Here is a 21,215-nt window from a genome sequence, read left to right on the forward strand (position 1 = left end):
TTTTATTAGTAAATAATGATGTTCAAAATGAAATAGTCCCTCCGTTGCCTTCTGCACAAAACATAGTGCAAGGTGGTTGCTATGCAACAACACTAACAGCAAGCAAACATATTAGACAGAGAGCGTTGATCCATTATTTGGCTGTTTATTTACATTAATGTGTATGTTGCTGTTTATTGTGCATCCACTGAAAAACTGTCCAGCATCAGTAGCATGGCTTACGTGGTCACTTGTATAGGTTGAGGTTGTTCGAGGCTGTTGCTTGGCGTGGCGAGAATATTGCTCCACTTTCTCCGGTCCCCGAGATTGGGCTTCCAGTAGCTCTGGAGAGAGCTTTCGCACCTGTGGCCACTAACGGTCATAATTTCTCTGCTTTGTTTCAAGACCCGCATCAGAAAGCTTTTAAATGGTGCTACTTTTCCAGTTGGTCTACCTGCTCTTCACGTAGCTCTGCATGTCGTAGTTTAGGTGCTTTTTTTTCTGGAGATAGGCACTGCTCAATCCACTCATCCATACTATAGTAAGACCCCCCCGGAGGTCGAAGTTAATCTTAAATGTTTCCATTTTATGCTTTGTAAGTTTGTTTCGTAACGGAAGAAATTTAAATATATTTATAAAACTGACAAGTCAAATCAAGCAATCTGATTGGTCGATAGCGTTTTTGCGGACCTCTTTGATTACAGATTTGAAAACATCGTTGCTTGCTTTAAAAGTAGCACAATTCATTATGTTAAACCTTCAAAAGTATCTAGATATCCCTGCCCTAATGCCAAAGGAACTGCACACTGAATATGTTTTGCCGTTTGATGTCTATGTCCAGACCGCTGCGTCAAAAAGGAGGCTTTCTGCCCCGTTACTTCTCCGCTGCTTTCTTGTTCCAGTTTTTGCTTTTCAACCCAACGGTATACTGTTTTTCTCAGACGCGGAGGGATACTGACTTGTTGTGAAAAGTAACTTACAATTCTACCCGTGGTATACGCTCAGTATTATAGTTTTATAAATATATATATATATAAGAATAAAGCAATGAAAGGGAATGAAAATAAAGTTGTCATTAATTTATTAAAATATCAAACCGCTGTAGGTTAAAGCTTGACTGATGATTCTAAAATGGGTTTAAACAATTAATTTGGTGGAAAATAATGACTTTATTGACTAGAAATCGTTAGTTAGCACTAAATGAAAGTTTGGGAAGCTGCACCTCATCTTCATCATCCTCTTCATCATCATCATAATGCTTTCCCCCCTTAAAGTGTCAAGTGGCAATTTTAGCAGATCAATTCAGGAATAAAATAAAACAATTGGTATTTAAAATTAAATTAAAACATAGTGTGCAGACATTTACATATGCAACAAATGGATATATACACAAACAGCTGGTTTAAATTCTTTATGAATAAGGCTTTTATATCAACAAGCCTTTTTTATACTGCCACATAACACTGGAGACGTCTGAACAGAAGCAGTGAGTCTGCGGTTAAACCCAGAATAACTAAAACGTGTCATTCAAATGTGTTTTATATTACATACATTACATTATAATACATGCAGAGCCTCTCTGTTCAATTAAAACCCAAAGAAAATAACATTTTCAAGGTTAGGTGTTTGTTGTGTGGTCACCACAGCGTGGGCGGGCACAGCAGCCAGGTTACACTTGGCGTACTCTGAGATTTCCACTGGGGCAGCCTACCCAGGGCAGATCAGCTGGTAGTCATCAGCGTTTACTCCACTAGCCCATGCTGGACCATTGCCTTTGACAAGAAGAGGTGGAGGATGTTTTAGGTTTATATAAATAACACATTCATAGCTGAGATTAAGACAGGTAAGTGTCAGTCTCTCACCATTGCTGTTTTATGGAACAATTGTGTGTTTTATGAAAGCAACCTCCCCTGCATCCTCAACCAAACACCTATAATGAGATGCACAACATAACAACACAAAGATGAGGTGCTCTGGAAGAGAAAGTAAATACCATGGAAATACCTTTATTTGCTTTATTAGACCAGAAGATTGATACCCCTGAATGTTAAGTAAAGGGCTAAAGTCAGGTGGAAGTTAGCTTAGCTTAGCATAAAGAATAAAGCATAGGGAAACAGCTAGCCTGGCTCTCTTGAAAAGTAAAATAAAATGGTTTATTAGCAGCAAAAAAGTTCATTAATGAATACAAGATATCTTTAGTTTTTATGCCATACACAAACATATGTGTGTTTTGGGGTTTTATGAGGAGTTTGTGCTATTCCTTGGCTACCAGGATTGAAACTGAAACAGTTTGAATGTGGATGAATGTCCACTGTCCTTTGTCCTACCTCAAAGCTCCTGCGTAGCCGTTGTACTGCTCTTCAGCACTGGCACTGCACTTTGACTCATCTCCCACCGTTCTTCTACTGCCGGCACACTGAGAACAGAACGGAGAGCTGGGGTCTGAACCGGGGGCACAGCCGCTGCTGAAGAACTTGGCTGAGGAGAGGACGAGACGAAGGGGGCAGGTGTTACACTCAGAGGAAGGAAGGAAACAAATCATGGATCCTAAAACCTGCATTTCTAGTGCATGATTTTGGAGAAAACGTTATTGTGTTAATTTTGTTCCCTGAGAAAAAATGTTTGTGTCTAGGATCATTTCAATGTGTTCTAGGTCATAGGGAGGTGGTCGAAGTTGATGTTGGGTATGCAAAACACAGAACTGTGGAAACCTAAATGATCTCTGTTTTGTTTCTTTGGTCACCATGGTGATGAGCCCTAATTGCTGTGTTTTGGATCTTACATCTCAGAGATCCAAACAGTGTTGTCTATGTGAAAAATGGTATTAATAGTCTTAAGCTTATCTAACCAAGCGCTTTGAGTCGTCTAAACGCACTAAAAACCGTACAAAAAAGTGATGTTTAGTTCCTACAACTTTGTAAATATTACATTTTTACATTACATTACATTGCATTTAGCTGACGCTTTTATCCAAAGCGACTTACAATAAGTGCATTCGACCAGGAAGATACAACCTTTAAGAAAACAGAATCATATAAGTACATCAGGTTTCATAGAGCCAAACATTTCAAGTGCTACTCAACTGGCATTTAGAAAGCCAGCCCTTTATTAGTATATAAGTGCTTTGTTAGTAATTCTATCGCTCGAAGTGGAGTCGAAAGAGATGAGTTTTCAGTTTGCGTCGGAAGATGTGTAAGCTTTCTGCTGTCCTGATTTCAATGGGGAGCTCATTCCACCATTTTGGAGCCAGGATATCAAACCCACGTGTTTTTGCTGACGGGAACTTGGGTCCCCCTCGCAGTGCGGGTGCAGCGAGCTGTTTGGCTGATGCAGAGCGGAGTGCACGTGCTGGGGTGTACGGTTTAACCATGTCCTGGATGTAGGAAGGGCCAGATCCATTCACAGCATGGTACGCAAGTACCAGTGTCTTGAAGTGGATTCTAGCAGTTACTGGAAGCCAGTGAAGGGAGCGGAGGAGCGGTGTGGTGTGGGAGAATTTGGGAAGGTTGAAGACCAGACGAGCCGCTGCATTCTGGATGAGCTGCAGAGGTCGGATGGCACATGCAGGTAGACCAGCCAGGAGGGAGTTGCAGTAGTCTAGGCGTGAGATGACGAGAGCCTGGACCAGAATCTGCGCTGATGTCTGGGTCAGCTGGGGACGTATCCTCCTGATGTTGTAAAGCGTGTATCTGCAGCAGCGGGTTGTAGCAGCGATGTTTGCAGTGAAGGACAGTTTGTTATCTAGGACCACACCCAGATTCCTTGCAGTCTGAGTCGGGGAAACAACAGAGGTGCCGATGTTGATTGTTAGGTCAAGAGTGGGACAATCTTTTCCCGGAAGGAAGAGCAGTTCAATATTACATTACATTACATTACATTGCATTTAGCTGACGCTTTTATCCAAAGCGACTTACAATAAATACTGCGCATTCAATAAAAAAAGTCTTTATATTGTTGATCACAAACATAATCTTGGCAGCTTTACGTGTCTTTGGTTACGTATTTGCACATGGGAAGAGCACACGGTCGCTGACTGAAGTCACAGTCTTGAGTCTGTTTGTGGATTCGACCCATGGGGATGTTCCAGCCAGCAGTTCTGCCGAGTCCAGTGTGGCAAGACCTGTGGCTCTCCAACGTGTCCCAGGTCAGACCTGAACTCTTCTTTACCAAAAGGAAATGATCTTTCCTCCTTCATCACTTTTCGCCATTTATTATCCATTTTCATTGGCTGAAATATAAAATCAAACTGAAGACAATTTTTGAAGAATATTTTTGATGTGATTCCTTTTGGAGCACATCTCATTAACTGTATGCATTCCCTGGGTATATCACTCTCAGAGGGGGGAGAAGTACTCAGATCGTGTACTCAAATAAAATTACCAGAGTGTAGAAATACTCTTTTACAAGAAAAAGTCATTCAGAATGTCATTCAATAAAAAGTACAAAAGTATTGGCATCAAAAAATATGCTTAAAGTACCGAAAGTAAAAGTATTTATTATGCAAATTGTCCCATTCCAGAATAATGTATGATGTGTTTTATCATCTGCCCAATCTGCCCCTTCCTTCAGACTTCCTCACAGAGCCCCTCCTCCAACACACACGAACGCTCACATGACCAATGAGGGCACGAGATAAGTTTGTGCACAGACAGAAGGCTGACAGGCAGGTAGGCCATCCAGTTACTTTAGCCGGGCTACGGTTTCCACAAATTAATTTTTCTTATGTATTTCTTGTCAAAGCACTTCATATATTCATTGCTATCAGGATGTTAAGAGCATTCCATGGAATATAACAAAAAGTGTATCTGAAATAAATTACATACCCCACCTTTAACTGATAACATAAGATATAGGCTGAATGAACAACACAAATTAAATAAGTTACATTTATTTGTTATTGGCTATTTTAGGTTATCGGTTATGTTCACATACTTATTTGATTAATAAAATGCAAACCGATCTTTTTCATATGGGTGTTTAAAGTTGTACCCCCTAGATCAAGTCTCTGTAATTGGGCGCTCAAAGTGCACCAGGTTGAAGCATTTTACTTTAAAATGTAAAAAAAAAACTTCCCGGGGGGGGCATACCCCAGGACCCCCCTAGAGGATGTGACGTCCACCCCCCAATTAAAACATGTTCTTACAATACTAAATGCATATGAAGCCTTTCAATACAAACTGTCCACATGTCCTCATTGTTCTTTGTCTTCCTCTCCACAAACACCTGCCTCCTTACCTGAATTACATGTTGTGGTGTGTAATACTGTCCCTCCACCAGAAATGAGATGTCTTCCACACCCCTTCCTCCACTGTATGCACACTCAATGTTTCTGTACTCGGTCACTCACCGTCACATTTCACCGTGCATTCCTTGACTTTTTTATTTCGTAGGGCTGTACTGTCTATATATAGCTTTCCTGACACGTGATGCAACATTAGGAACCATTTTTCAAGAGTATGCAATTCCATAAGGCACATTTGTATGATGCTTTCACACCTTGTCATTCTTTTCTTAAAACACATTTCAAGTGCATTTTGTTCCGTCCATTAGGTGTATTTTATTCTAATGCAAAGGACCAGGATTGAAGGAGGCACATTATAAAACCCACAGGCCTGAATCGGATGCATATCGAGGCTTGGGTGGTGTTTTGGGTCCTATTTCTTAACCAAGTGGCTACTTAACAAAGGGATTCACTGTATCTGACAGAGTCTGGGTGACTATAGATATTGTGTGTGTTTGGGATATACATGGAGTGGTGTTTTTTAAAACATGAATTTTGATTTTAGCATCACTTGAAATAAATTGAAACTAAAACCAGTGTTATTTGTCTTTTTATTTTAAAAAGTAAATAAACAAAAGCCACTGAAACACCTATACAAATGAATGGTTAGGACAAGCTCACCTACATTGAGGAAACAAAAGGAAACACAATATAACATACCTTGGCCCAAAAGACCAAATGCTAAATTCTTTTGAAAGTTATTTTGTTATTTGGTTGAAATAACTCCCATATACTTAGAATTTATAATATCTAAATCATTGAACTTAATCATTGCTTACTGAGACTTCTACATACATTTTTACCAGAGGTGGGAAGTAGTGGAGTACAAATACTTCCTAACTAAAGTACATTTTTCTGGTATCAGTACTTTACTCACAACTTATTTTTCTGAAGACTTTTTACTTTGACTTCTTACATTTTGAACTCAAATACCTGAACTTTCTACTTCTCACATGTTGAACACAAATACCTGTACTTTCTACTTCTTACATGTTGAACACAAATACCTGTACTTTCTACTTCTCACATGTTGAACACAAAAAATACCTGTACTTTCTACTTCTTACATGTTGAACTCAAATACCTGTACTTTCTACTTCTTACATGTTGAACTCAAATACCTGTACTTTCTACTTCTTACATGTTGAACACAAATACCTGTACTTTCTACTTCTTACATGTTGAACTCAAATACCTGTACTTTCTCCTTCTTACATGTTGAACCCAAATACCTGTACTTTCTACTTCTTACATGTTGAACTCAAATACCTGTACTTTCTACTTCTTACATGTTGAACCCAAATACCTGTACTTTCTACTTCTTACATGTTGAACTCAAATACCTGTACTTTCTACTTCTTACATGTTGAACCCAAATACCTGTACTTTCTACTTCTTACATGTTGAACTCAAATACCTGTACTTTCTACTTCTTACATGTTGAACCCAAATACCTGTACTTTCTACTTCTTACATGTTGAACTCAAATACCTGTACTTTCTACTTCTTACATGTTGAACCCAAATACCTGTACTTTCTACTTCTTACATGTTGAACTCAAATACCTGTACTTTCTACTTCTTACATGTTGAACACAAATACCTGTACTTTCTACTTCTTACATGTTGAACCCAAATACCTGTACTTTCTACTTCTTACATTTTGAACACAAATACCTGTACTTTCTACTTCTTACATTTTGAACACAAATACCTGTACTTTCTACTTCTTACATGTTGAACCCAAATACCTGTACTTTCTACTTCTTACATGTTGAACCCAAATACCTGTACTTTCTACTTCTTACATGTTGAACTCAAATACCTGTACTTTCTACTTCTTACATGTTGAACTCAAATACCTGTACTTTCTACTTCTTACATGTTGAACTCAAATACCTGTACTTTCTACTTCTTACATTTTGAACACAAATACCTGTACTTTCTACTTCTTACATGTTGAACCCAAATACCTGTACTTTCTACTTCTTACATGTTGAACTCAAATACCTGTACTTTCTACTTCTTACATGTTGAACTCAAATACCTGTACTTTCTACTTCTTACATGTTGAACCCAAATACCTGTACTTTCTACTTCTTACATGTTGAACTCAAATACCTGTACTTTCTACTTCTTACATGTTGAACCCAAATACCTGTACTTTCTACTTCTTACATGTTGAACTCAAATACCTGTACTTTCTACTTCTCTCATTTTCCAAACAGGCTGGTTCCTTTAGTTTGAATGTGTGTTTGGTGGCGTGATCATTATTATTTAGAGTCATTGCGTGCCTATTGATTTGAACACGATCCGTGTATCCATCATTTCCTGGTCTTCTCTAAAGAAGAGGGACCAATGGAAACGTTGTCATGTTGCCGTTGTTCAGCATGGAAACATTCATTAGCTAACAATGACATGATTGTTCTATTAATATAAAGGGAGGTCAGGTACTCTTTAAAACAGCTGCTAGTTATGGGTACTTTTTACTGAAGTACATTTCAAAGCCTCTTTACTTTTACTTGAGTAAAGAAGTTTAGTCAGTACTTCTACTTTTACCAGTCCTGAGTCCTAGATCTGAGTCCTGGTCTTCGAGTTGTGGCTGAACCTGTCTCTGCGGTCCTGCCTGACTCTCACCATACTACTTCCCTGATGGCTCCCACAGGATTGTTGACATCCTCGTGGATTCATCTTCTTATTATAGACACATGCATTTCCAAACATTTGGTCTACCCACGCTGTAAAATGTATTATCTCTTTGATTTACACACGGCATCTATTGCACGTCTGTCCGTCCTGGGAGAGGGATCCCTCCTCTGTTGCTCTCCCTGAGGTTTCTCCCATGTTCCCTTTAAACTGTGGGGTTTCTCTGGAAGTGTTTCCTTGTACGATGTGAGGGTCTAAGGACAGACACACAATGTGCTTTTGCTTATATCCTTGTATTTTGTGGAGATGATAACATTTATAACAGCACTTTCAATTGCTCTGAAAGTTGGGCACGTGTCTTTAACAATATCTTTGAGTTGCTATAATATTTTATTTCACTTCCTCCTTTTATTTTGACTTTTTGTGTCAAGTTGTACACAGTGCGAGGAGAAACACAGTGACTGTTGTCTCTTCAGTAAATATTTTAAAAGCTCACATCACCTGGAATGTCCGGCATATTCACGTTCTACACCTTAAAGCCCCCAGAGACAAAAGTAAAATGTGTGATATTGGGCTAATTAAATAAACTTTGATGAACTTTTATTGCTGTATTTGGCGCGAGAAGTACACTTCACGTCAGAGCCCTCAAGAGCCAGACATAGGCCTAAATGTTTATTAGCGTCAAAAATGTTTTTGCTATTAAAGGTTTTGCTACTCCCTAAACCTCAGGAACAGGATGTAATGGATGGGATTTCTAACAGGTTTGAGATTTTAGATTTTGAAGCTCTTCTCCACTAAAGCAATGAGATCACGAAATTAGAGATAACCGTTTTGTTGTTACAATGGAGATTTTTTTAAAAGACTTAGACTTGTGTTTTGGGGATCAATAAAGTCCAAACCATCGTCGGGATGTCACCCAATGAGTGACGTCTAAAGAAGATGAAAAATATAAATTAAACATTGTTGATCAAATGCTGCATCTCTTGCATTTATTGAAGTAGAGGAGCCTTATTGTTTACCTTTTTAATATCATTTTGTTCAGTTTCAATTGCTTGGTTTTCGTGAAATTAGCCTGTTTTCCTCTTAAGTGTAACAGATTGATGCATCTCCAAAGATCATCTTAAAGGCTTCTGAAACTGGGGACAGAAGGGGAGAGGGTACCAGGAAGGCACTTTTTAAGTATTTGAGGGAAACAGGTTGATTACAAGAATTAAAAATAACGTAAACACAGTGGCATACTTCCACAGGTGGTGATAGGATGACATGGTGATACACACTCTTGTACAGTAGGTGGCAGTATGCACCTTCAAGTTAATAAGTTGATGAACGTGTGTGTGTGTGTGTGTGTGTGTGTGTGTGTGTGTGTGTGTGTGTGTGTGTGTGTGTGTGTGTGTGTGTGTGTGTGTGTGTGTGTGTGTGTGTGTGTGTGTGTGTGTGTGTGTGTGTGTGTGTGTGTGTGTAAATATGCAGTGGTGTTCATTTGTAAATCATTTAGTATAATCACACATTCTGTGTTTCATATTTAATAATTCTGTGTTCTTCATTTATTGAACGTGCAATACCTGACTAGGTCTGAGAGGCGGAACCTCTGAAATGTAGTCACTGTACTCAGAAGATTATTTTTGTGGGGACCTCCCCCTTCATATTGTGTGTTCCTCACGTTTCCTCTTCCCTTTTTGCGAATGTTCCATGTGAGAAGAGTTGGTGTGAGGAGAAAAACTAATGAATGACGACTGATTTGTTGTATGTTGTCAGATTATCATTGAATAAACGGAGACCGCCTCAACTGTGTGCTGGCTCCGGTCTCATCCATCATCAACACATTACAAGCAGACACCGCTTAACGACACACCGGTTACATGTGTGTGTACAGTGTGGGGTGTCCAGTGTACGTGTGTGCGTGTGCGTGTGCGTGTGTGTGTGTGTGTGTGTGTGTGTGTTTAATGGGGGTTAAGCATTGAAGTCTTCAATGTTTTGGCTCGGGTCTCATCCATCAACACAACACAACGCAGACACCGCTTACGTGTGTGTGTGTGTGTGTGTGTGTGTGTGTGTGTGTGTGTGTGTGTGTGTGTGTGTGTGTGTGTGTGTGTGTGTGTGTGTGTGTGTGTGTGTGTGTGTGTGTGTGTGTGTGTGTGTGTGTGTGTGTGTAATGGGGGTTTTGAACCTCCAATCTTGAAGCATTGAAGTCTTCAATGTTTTTGTTTCTATGTTGGAACTTGAGCATGATTCCTATCAGAGGGAGGAGCTGCAGTGAGGGTGTCACCTGCAAGTAGGAAGTCATACTTGTCAGACTGCCAGACTCCATTTTACAGCTTGACGGAGCAGGAGAACAACAGGGTGAGTGTTATCACCAGGATCTGCTTTCTAACACATTCATTATTTACTCTGTCAAACTGGATGTCAGAAAATAACTTATTGGTTAAAAATCTGCATCCTAGAGTCCAATGAGACTTCTGCAAGTGTTGTAAACTTTTATTATTTCCTGTTTCATCAGAGTTACATGTGACGCAGTCAAAATGGAGAGCGGCCTGATGTCTGACTGATTTCATGTTTTTTAACCAAGTTTATTATTAAGATGGTTTAGATTGAAGTGTGTGTGTGTGTGTGTGTGTGTGTGTGTGTGTGTGTGTGTGTGTGTGTGTGTGTGTGTGTGTGTGTGTGTGTGTGTGTGTGTGTGTGTGTGTGTGTGTGTGTGTGTGTGTGTGTGTGTGTGTGTGTGTGTGTGTGTGTGTGTGTGTGTGTGTGTGTGTGTGTGTGTGTGTGTGTGTGTGTGTGTGTCCAGTGTGTGGTGTGTCTCTTAGACTGGAGAAGATGAGTGATTTAAAAGATGAGGAAGAGGACACATCTTCAGTCTCCAGCTGTCTGTCTCTGAAGAGTGACCGGTCTATGGGTCTCCCTATAACCTTCAGTGATGAACCTGGACCCTCAGACACAAAGTAAGAGTCTGTTTCTACTGTAACCTGACCTGAAGAGGATTCTGTTTTTAGTACATCAAAATTGAGATCTTGCTCCTTGTCATCATCAGCAATAATCAAGTCTCCTGTGATTTTGGTGCAGTTTCCCCACTTGAAAGGGACTTGAGGCATCTACTGACTTTGAACAGGGTTCCACTCCAAGGACACAGCTTTACTTTTCAGTCTTTTATTTCAGCAGTTTACTTAAAACAGAAGTCCATTTACTTGCTGAATGGGTCATTTAGTGCAGGGGGAAAACCTTTGAAACAAGAAAGATGCATTTAGAGAACTTGCAAGTTATTAAAATAAACAAAGCATACAAACAATACATTGACACTGCTGCCTTAAAGGTGAATATTTTACAAATAAATTGGGCAGACTAAGCACAGAAATATTCATTTTAAACATACATTCTCTAAACCCAAGCTCTTTTAAAATCTCCGCAGATTTAATTAACTGGATTTTATTAGCAATGTTTTTAATAAATCAAATAAATTCTTTATAACAAGAAAGATTGTTTCCTCTATTTTAGCAGGAATATTCAGTGAACTAAATTAGCAGGATTTTATTAGAAAGGCTTTTAGTAAATGGAAATGAATAGTTTTTAACAATAAATATTGTATTGCATTTATTTATTGTTCTTCTTAAATTCAATGTATAAAATCGTCTATATCCTTTTAACACCTGTCAGAGTAGGCTAATTGCAGGATGTTAAATTAAGTTCCTTCTTTTATCTATCCTTTTAACAATAACTAACAGAGAGTCTAAGTACACAGAATGCTCTGCAAAATTAGCACACCAAATTGATACTTAATATACAAACAATGACGCGCAGGGTTATAAAAGGACACGTGGCACACACGCAAACAATTTACCAGAACATAAAACATCTTAGCGCACCGTGGCTCTGCGGACCTCTCACACAACACTAAGGATCTGAGTGTCTGACCGGCTGCCTGTCCTGACTTGGTAGAATGCCTCCTGTCTGCACGCTTCAGTGTGTTACCGGCTGCCTGTCCTGACTTGGTAGAATGCTTCCCGTCTGCACGCTTCAGTGTGTTACCGGCTGCCTGTCCTGACTTGGTAGAATGCTTCCCGTCTGCACGCTTCAGTATGTTACCGGCTGCCTGTCCTGACTTGGTAGAATGCTTCCCGTCTGCACGCTTCAGTGTGTTACCGGCTGCCTGTCCTGACTTGGTAGAATGCCTCCTGTCTGCGCGCTTCAGTGTGTCACCCGGCTCGCACGCTCCAACTATTTAACTCCTTCAGGTAGCGGCACCGGGGCTTTCTGATTAGTGTGATTACACCCGGCTTGCCAGAGGAGGACCGCCTTCAGTGTACATATTTGTAACGTTAATGATTTAATTTCTCTTTAAAATTAAGCTATTTTGTTATTGATATGTATTTATATATATTAATTTTTTACTAATTGTAATCTGTATTTATTTTATCATTATTATAGCCTCAGGCTCTGTTTGACTTTACAGCAATAGTAAATGATCTCCCAGTGAAATCATCCTCACAACCTACGTGTTGGACTTTGTGTTAAATTAAGCAAACAAAATACAAATATGTAAAACGTTTCACACTCAAATGAATTTTAAAAACAGAAACCCACAATCAAGACTCAAAAACTCTAAAAGTCTTTAATCAGGTGAACAGTCATAGATCAAAATCTGCTCTTTAAATAAACTAATGATGTTTAAAACATGTGTTGTTTCCACAGACAGAGAGCAGAGTCTCCAGTCTCCAGCTGTCTGTCTCTGAAGAGTGACTGGTCTATGGGGAAACCTATAGACTTCAGTAATGACCCTGGACCCTCAGACACAAAGTAAGAGTCTGTTTCTACTGTAACCTGACCTGAAGAGGATTCTGTTTGGATGTAATCTAATATATTAAACTGTTCTTTAATGATATCCTGTGAGCAGTTTGTAAAGGAAACACGCAGCAGAGTACAGCAAGCTAACATAATTTGATGATAATTCAATATGCAATTATATTATCATTGTATCTGTGGTATAAAATGGTTTTAAATAGCAAACATGTTGATAAATACTGATTTAAAAACTAAATATATACACCGCCCCACCTCTTCCCACATAAAAAAAGAAATATTAAAAAAAAAATTAAATTAAATTAAAAAAAAAAAAAATTAAATATATATTTCAAAAATATATATATTTTATAAAAAAAAATTTTAATGAACAAGGTAAATATCATACAATTGGTATCAGTAAAATGTATAATCTACAATAAGATCTTGTTTAAAATTGTGTTACGATGTCTAAAGTTACTGATAAGTCACATGTTTCCTGCCTGGCCTTGCCCTTGGCATTAGTTTATCATTACGGGGCGCTGCCCCCGAGCCAAACAGCAGCAACCAGCACGTTGCAAAAGTCTCAATAGTAAACTGTGCCGCCGAAACATAATTTCAGCCAATCAGCGCCGTAAAATATTTTGGTCACGAGGGCGCTCACGTTGGCGTCCACGTTGCTTACGTGCGTTGACGTGAGTTGTTTTTTAGACTCGTGAGGAACTGGGCTAGTATCTATAGTAACGCAGTGTAGGCGGAGCCGTGACGTTCAATGAGCTCCCCAGAAAAACAACACAGCCGTTAGCTCTTAGCACTCAGAGCTCACAGCTCTTCATATCTGTTCAGAAACTAGACGAAAGTTAAACAAGTACAAACCACATACTGTCTGTGTCATGGCGAATACAGTCGCTGGTTTATTGATGTCTGTATAGGCCGTTGTTGTGAGTGTGGACGGTCGGAGCATTTACAACGTTAGCTTAGCCAAATCTCCATTAGAAAACACGCATTTAAAAAGGTTTTTCGCCTGCCGTCTGTCTGCAGACATGTCAAAGCCTTAATTCATGGTTTTTACTATCCGGTATCTGTATGTTGTTACTTCGGCATCATTTTGAAACGTGTATTACAATTAAATCACGGTCAAATATGTTCATCTTGTTGTAGTTGTAGCCCCCCTTGACAGCGATTCTCTCTCTAGTTTAGCATACTCAGCCCGACTCAGCCTGGTTGTTCCTGGCCCTAGAACCACGATTTTATGGGGCCATTACATCACCAGAAGTCCCAATTTAAGGGGTCATTTTTCCCCCAAAAAGTTTTTTACTCACTATATCAACAGCCCCACCAAAAATATTTTCCACGAGCCGCCACTGATGTAGAGTCAATGCAAAGACCCAGATCCGTGCCTGGCAACACGAAGGAAGTGAAGATGGGAAATTCATATCACCTGCGTATTCGTGCAGCGTGACACATTTCAACTTGAGTGTAAAGTCTGTGACGCTCTGTTACAAAAAGCTGTCAGTGTTGAGATTGTGCTCCTGTGGTCTCTGACGGTCTGAGGGGAATCAGAGAGGAGAACAGAGTTCTACAGCAGCTCATATTCAATCAGGGTTATTCATGTTCCTGTTTAAACCAGAGACTGTCTGTGGTGCTAACTATATAGTCACTGCTGTACGTATGACTTCATGAAGTTCTTCTGAGGGCTGATGGAGCAGCTACAATGTTAGCCTAGCTTTAATCAAACCCATCTCATTCAGAAAACAAACATTTGTAAATGTTGATGCTCGTTGTGTTGGAGACAGACCTGACAAAGCTTTAACTCAGTATCAAATCAGTATCATTCTGTTGTTATTTAGGCATCCTTTCCAGATGTTTATTGCTATGAATTCACAGCAGATTCTCTGTAAGTTGGGTTTATAAAGCACCAGGTGAATACAGCTGTGTGTCTTAGTAGATGCAGTGAACTTGTGCTCCTCTGGGGGATGTCATGAATCCAGACAGGATGCTCTTTGGTTTCATGATCATGTGAATTGTAAGCTATCTACCTGATCACAAAGGTATATTGTTTAGACCTTTTTTTAAATATCAAACTAGAATGTTCACCCTTGTTGTACCTTTGGTGATAATCAGCTCCCCTAAAGTGCTATAAAGGATGTGTTCCTCTCCACAGAGGGAAGAGGAAGAGTGGTGTTCCTGTGGAGGAGCAGCTGTTCAGCTGTGCTCTGTGTCAGGACGTCCTGAAGGATCCAGTCTCTACCAGCTGTGGACACTGGTTCTGCAGACAGTGCATCACCTCATACTGGGAGCAGAGACCTCCATCAGGAGACCCCTCCTGTCCCCAGTGTGGAGAAAGATCCAGAACCAGAGCTGGCCTGCAGACAGCCAGTCAGAGCAGCTCTGTACGAGGTAAGAGGCCGGACTCATGCAGCGTCTTATTCCTCTTCCTGGTTCCTTTGGTCTGGATGAGGTATTCTGTTGTAGAGCAGAGACATTCAGCTGTTTGCAAAACATTTCAACTCTGTCTGTTTTTATTAGTTTGATTGTTAGATTCTCAAAAGCATTTCCTCCTTCTCTACTGTTTCCTTCTCTTCCAGCAGATAGTGGTCTGCAGGAGGTTCTAGATGAACATAGGCTCAGTCTGAGGAGGAGATGTGAACGTGTGACTGAAGGAACTGATCAAAGTGAAACCCTCCTCAACAGCATCTTCACTGAGCTCTACATCACACAAGGCCTGAGTGAAGAGGTTAATACCCAACATGAGGTGAGGCAGCTGGAGACTACTTCCAAGAAGGAGATCCTCCATGACACTCCAATCAAGTGCCAGGACATCTTTAAAGCCTCACCTGACCAACAGACTCTCATCAGAGCGGTCCTGACCAACGGAGTCGCTGGAGTTGGAAAAAGCTTCTCAGTGCAGAAGTTCACTCTGGACTGGGCCGAGGGTTTGGGAAACCAAGATGTCAGTCTGGTGATCCCGCTCTCCTTCAGGGAGCTGAACCTGATCAAAGGTGAGCAGTACAGTCTTCTCAGGCTGCTCCATGTTTTCCATCCAACCTTACAGAAGCTCACAGCAGAGCAGCTGGCTGTCTGCAAAGTGCTGCTCATCTTTGACGGCCTGGATGAAAGCAGACTTTCTCTGGACTTCAGAAACAATGAGGTTGTGTCTGATGTCTCTCAGCAGTCCTCAGTCAACGTGCTGCTGACAAACCTCATCAGGGGGAAGCTGCTTCCCTCGGCTCTCGTCTGGATAACTTCCAGACCTGCAGCGGCCAATCAGATCCCTCCTGAGTGTGTGGACAGGGTGACAGAAGTACGAGGCTTCACTGACGCCCAGAAGGAGGAGTACTTCAGGAGGAGATTCAGAAAGAAGAAGAAGGCCAGCAGAATCATCTCTCACATCAAGAGCTCCAGGAGCCTCCACATCATGTGTCTGATCCCAGTCTTCTGCTGGATCACTGCTGCAGTTCTGGACCACATGTTGACTACGGACCAGAGAGGAGAGCTGCCCCAGACCCTCACTGACATGTACTCACACTTCCTGCTGGTCCAGACCAAGAGGAAGAAGCAGAAGTATGAAGAGGGACATGAGACGAGTCCACAGCAGCTGACGGAGGCTGACAGGAAGCTTCTTCTGAAGCTGGGGAGGCTGGCGTTTGAACATCTGGAGAAAGGAGACATCATGTTCTACCAAGAAGACCTGCAGAGCTGTGGCCTCGATGTCACCGAGGCCTTGGTGCACTCAGGACTTTGTACAGAGATCTTCAAAAGAGAGAGTGTGATCTTCCAGAAAACAGTCTACTGCTTTGTTCATCTGAGCATTCAGGAGTTTCTGGCTGCAGTCTACATGTTGCACTGTCACACCAACAGAGACACAGAGGTACTGAAGGACTTCCTGCAGGGAGACTGGCCCTATGAGAACAGTGAAAACAGTGATCAGGATTACCCATCCCTGGATGTCTTCCTGAAGGGAGCCATGGAGAAATCCCTCAGTAGTAAAAATGGCCACCTGGACCTGTTTGTCCGCTTTCTCCATGGCCTCTCTCTGAAGTCCAACCAGAGACTGTTAGGAGGCCTGCTGGGTCGCACAGACAAGCATCCAACAATCATCCAGAGACTCTTCGGAGGCCTGCTGGGTCACAAAGACATCCAGAGAGCCATCAACAACCTGAAGGAGATGAGCAGTGGTGAAATCTCTCCTGACAGGAGCATCAACATCTTCCACTGTCTGATAGAGATGAAGGACCTCTCAGTACATCAGGAGATCACAAAGTTCCTGAAGTCAGAGAACGGATCAAAGAAGGAACTCTCTGTGATCCACTGCTCTGCTCTGGCCTACATGCTGCAGATGTCAGAGGAGGTTATGGATGAGTTGGACCTGAATCAGTACAACACATCACGGGAGGGGAAACTGAGACTGATTCCAGCTGTGAGGAACTGCAGGAAGGCCAAGTGAGTCCAGATGTGATTCACTTTATAAACTAATCAGGAGTTTAATTATTCAAATAAACACTATAACATTTCTGCTGTTTAAATACTGAGAGCAAAATAAAACCAACACTGTTCTTCTATTTATTTATAATAATAGTTAAACTGAAGCGTTCCTCTCTTCGTATTGAGTGATGGAGGCGACATGTCAACCACATGAAGGACTCTAGAGGTTCCTCAGCATGTGATCACACCACACAGCAGGACTTACAGTTATCACAGAAACATGTTATTATTACTTTCTAGTAGTTTCTTTGTCATCAAACAGACACACGTTTTCATCACAATGTGTTGGAGTTTAATTCACATTTAAATACATCTCTAATATTCAAGTGATTTATTTAAAGGTCACCTATTGTGCAAAATCCTCTTCTCCAAGTCTCTTCTACATCAACATGTGTCCCCTCTTCTCCAAGTCTCTTCTACATCAACATGTGTCCCCTCTTCTCCATGTCTCTTCTACATCAACATGTGTCCCCTCTTCTTCATGTCTCTTCTACATCAACATGTGTCCCCTCTTCTCCATGTCTCTTCTACATCAACACGTGTCCCCTCTTTTCCATGTCTCTTCTACATCAACATGTGTCCCCTCTTCTTCATGTTTCTTTTGGTAACAGTCAGTGACAGCAGGAGCACAGACATGTGATCAGATCACACTGACAACACATTCAATTCTACTATAATATATTATGATATATTATATAAAATGGACTGACAGCAAATCTCAATCAGAACATGTCAAATATGTTTTCATCAAATGCTTCAAGTTAATATAATGTTTCCTCTTGTTTTAACACATGTTGTAATATATGTGTTATTATAGACTTACTGGCTGTGGACTCTCAGAGACTGAATGTGAAGTCGTGGCCTCAGCTCTGAAGTCGGACCCCTCCCATCTGAGAGATCTGGACCTGAGTCACAACCCTCTGAAGGATTCAGGAGTGGAGCTGCTGAGTTCTGGACTAAAGAGTCCAAACTGCAGACTGGAGGCTCTCAGGTCAGTTCACTGACTGCAGTTCATACAGATCTGTTTGTGTTTATGATTTTCTGAATTTGAACAAATACATTTTAATTGTTATTTCTTCCATGTTTGCTAATGACTGAATATTGATCAGAGTAACAAAGAGAAGGTGAATGTGTGAGGGAGAGAGTTTGAGCTTCCACAGACTCACCCTGTGCTCCATGAGTCAGTGGAGATGCTGTCAGTACTGATGAGCTGTGAGGGAGATGAAGGAGTTGTGTGTTATGTTCACATTTCGCACCCTTTGGTAATGTTCGGGTCAAATTGACCCGGGACATATTTCAGGGTTTCAAAAAAATACAGAACTAATTTCAACATGCACATTTCCTTATATATATTGTCTTTAACTCATTCCCCAACAATATAAATGAAATATATGATTAGTTTTTGAAAATACTCTTTGCTAGATCAAAGTGTCCATGGTTTTTTGTGTTAAAAATATCATTTATGTTCAAAAGAAATACACTATAATAAAAACTAGGTTTACATTTTGCTCATGCTTTTCTAGGACAAATGTAAATGAAACATTTTTTCATTAATGTTTATTATTTTTAATCTGTCATATAATAATCAAAGCCCTGAAGGAAATAAAGCAATTTAGCAGCAATTAAAACACAAGAACCACACATCCAAAAGTGTTTGGCTGTGAAATAGAGAGAGAAGGAAACATCCATATAAATGACATAGAACAGATATAAACACAAAGCAAATCAAAACAATTAACAGTCACTATTCATAAAATACAGTATATCCGAAAAAGATATTGATGAAGTGACGCTGCAGAACATCATGTGAGTCAATGGGCAAGTCTGTTTCGGAAACACATGGTGTAGAACTTCTTCCTGTGTATAGCACAGGTGTACTTGTTGCAGTTGCTGCAGGGTAAAGATCAAGGGAAAACAAGATCAAACAGCTTCTCTGTCTGTCTGTCTGTCTGTCTGTCTGTCTGTCTGTGTGTGTGTGTGTGTGTGTGTGTGTGTGTGTGTGTGTGTGTGTGTGTGTGTGTGTGTGTGTGTGTGTGTGTGTGTGTGTGTGTGTGTGTGTGTGTGTGTGTGTGTGTGTGTGTGTGTGTGTGTGTGTGTGTGTGTTGCATCCCGGTCAGATCCTAACCTCTTATGAAGGACATAAATGCGGGTGGGCATTTTTTCATAAGTGGACATTTTTTTAAACAATTCCACATGTCCTTCACAATAAATAAAGCACCAGCCATTGAGTTTCAGATTGTATAAAAATGTCCTTATATTTTTGAAAATGGAAATCGGTTCAATTTGACCCGAACACACATCTGATCAAAGTGAAAGATCCAGATTATCAGTGGATTGTTTCTAAATCATCTCTGACATTAAAACCCTGTTTAACTCTGAACAGATTATTAAACCTGGAGTTATTTCAAACAGGAACTTTGTTTTCTAAAGTTACATCATGTTTTCTTTATTCAGACTGAGGGGCTGCAGTTTGTCAGAGATCAGCTGTTCTGCTCTGATCTCAGCTCTGAAGTCCAACATCCATCTGAGAGATCTGGACCTGAGTCTCAACGCTCTGCAGGATTCAGGAGTGGAGCCGCTGAGAGATCTTCTGGAGAGTCCAGACTGCAGACTGGAGACCCTCAGGTCAGTTCACTGACTCTCTGTTACTGCTGGAGGTCTCACATGTTTCATTAGTTATTCAACTTATTCTTCTACATATATATAACATCCATACGTTTGTAAATGTTGTTTTGTTCACATTTGTATTTCTCTAGATGTAGTCTGCAGTCATAACAGTTGATTGTTTCCTAAAGAAACTATTATTCTTCCACTGTTAGTTGTTAAAGTAAATGTATGTTTTCTTTAGTAAATGGTCTGAATAAAGAAGGTCCTCTGAACTAATATTAGTTTTACATAAAGTTGACTTTGTGACATAGAAATGTTTATGTTCCCAATAGGGCTTCACGATTTGGTGAAAAAGTCATATTGAGATTATTGTGGACAATATTGAGATTTGTGATTGAATCAGGTTCAGGTTATTTATTTGTACCCGTAGGTAGATTCTGTTTGCAGAGAAAAAGACACAAGGGTTCCATCCTGACACTAAAAACAAACACAAACAACACATCTCTAAGAAAGGACAAGTAAAAGTACAAGTATACCCTGCTCAACCAAATCTCCAAATATTTGAAAAACATTTTAAGAAGGAAAACACTAGAACAAACATGGACATTCAAAATTCACAAATAAATAAATAAATAAAAATAGGCATCTGTGTGACGCTCCTATGATGTGTTAATTTGTGCAATAGCTGCTGGGATCAAACAGTTTGTATACCGCTTCGTTCTACTCCTTGGGACGAGTAACCTCCGGCCCGGAGGAAGAAGCTTGAATTCTGAGTGCAGAGGGTGGGAGTCATCGTCTAATGTGGAGCTGGATAACAGCTGTAACTGCCTGAGGTACAGGGGTCTCCAGGTTTAGCTGTGGCTCACCAATCAGTCTGCTGGACCACTTGATGATCTGACTCAGAGAGTCTCTGCTCTTTAAAGTCAGGTTACCATGACATTAGTGAAAAAGACAGAACTGACTCGATAAAAGCACGATAAAACATAATCATCCTGGTTTTGTCAATGTTAAAATAGGACAGTTTCCTAAGACAGTACAAACGCTGGTGCCCCCTTTTGCACACAGCTTCACAGTTTGGATCAGAGCTCCATTTTGAGTCAATAATTGTCCCGAGATATTTGTATGAATAGGCGCTTTCACACCGCAGTACTTTTCCCACAAAGGTTCATGAGAACTTAGTTCATCAGAACTCTTTAGTTCTGATGAACTAAGTACAGATCGCGTTCACACCGGAACAAGTCCCTGGGGAAGGATTAGGCAAATGAAGCCGCTGACGTTACTTCGTCTTCTTCTGCTTTGGGTTTACTGGCAGGCCGCAAACAACTTCACGGCGTATACTGCCACCCGGAGTCCCCGGACGGAAGTCCCCGGAGTTGGGGACTGGCTTCAGTAGAAGCTGCTGGGACTCCCAGCAGCTTCTACTGTGCTTCACTTCACTGTGCTCCATG

The 21,215-nt window shown here is 40.6% G+C and overlaps 2 protein-coding genes across 2 annotated transcripts in view; one reads left to right on the forward strand and one right to left on the reverse strand.

Annotated features, from left to right (window-relative positions):
• The window catches only part of LOC307030933 (uncharacterized protein), a 354,919-nt gene that overhangs the window by 33,364 nt on the left and 300,340 nt on the right, over window positions 1-21,215 (forward strand). Inside the window, exon 12 of the mRNA XM_079667564.1 lies at window positions 19,615-19,785. Within this exon, the coding sequence (XP_079523690.1) occupies window positions 19,615-19,785 (171 nt within the window). The remainder of the gene's footprint in view (window positions 1-19,614; window positions 19,786-21,215) is intronic.
• Window positions 1,192-9,170, reverse strand: LOC307034571 (serotransferrin-1-like; the record flags this gene model as incomplete). The annotated part of the gene is made up of 5 exons (XM_079673403.1): window positions 1,192-1,686; window positions 1,861-1,909; window positions 2,307-2,549; window positions 3,965-4,168; window positions 9,145-9,170. The coding sequence occupies 5 exons, from the start codon at window positions 9,168-9,170 to the stop codon at window positions 1,567-1,569; spliced, it is 642 nt and encodes a 213-aa protein (XP_079529529.1). The 3' UTR covers window positions 1,192-1,566.

The sequence above is a fragment of the Notothenia rossii genome, assembly GCF_949606895.1.
Source record: "Notothenia rossii genome assembly, chromosome: 3".
NCBI classification, from domain to species: Eukaryota; Metazoa; Chordata; class Actinopteri; order Perciformes; family Nototheniidae; genus Notothenia; species Notothenia rossii.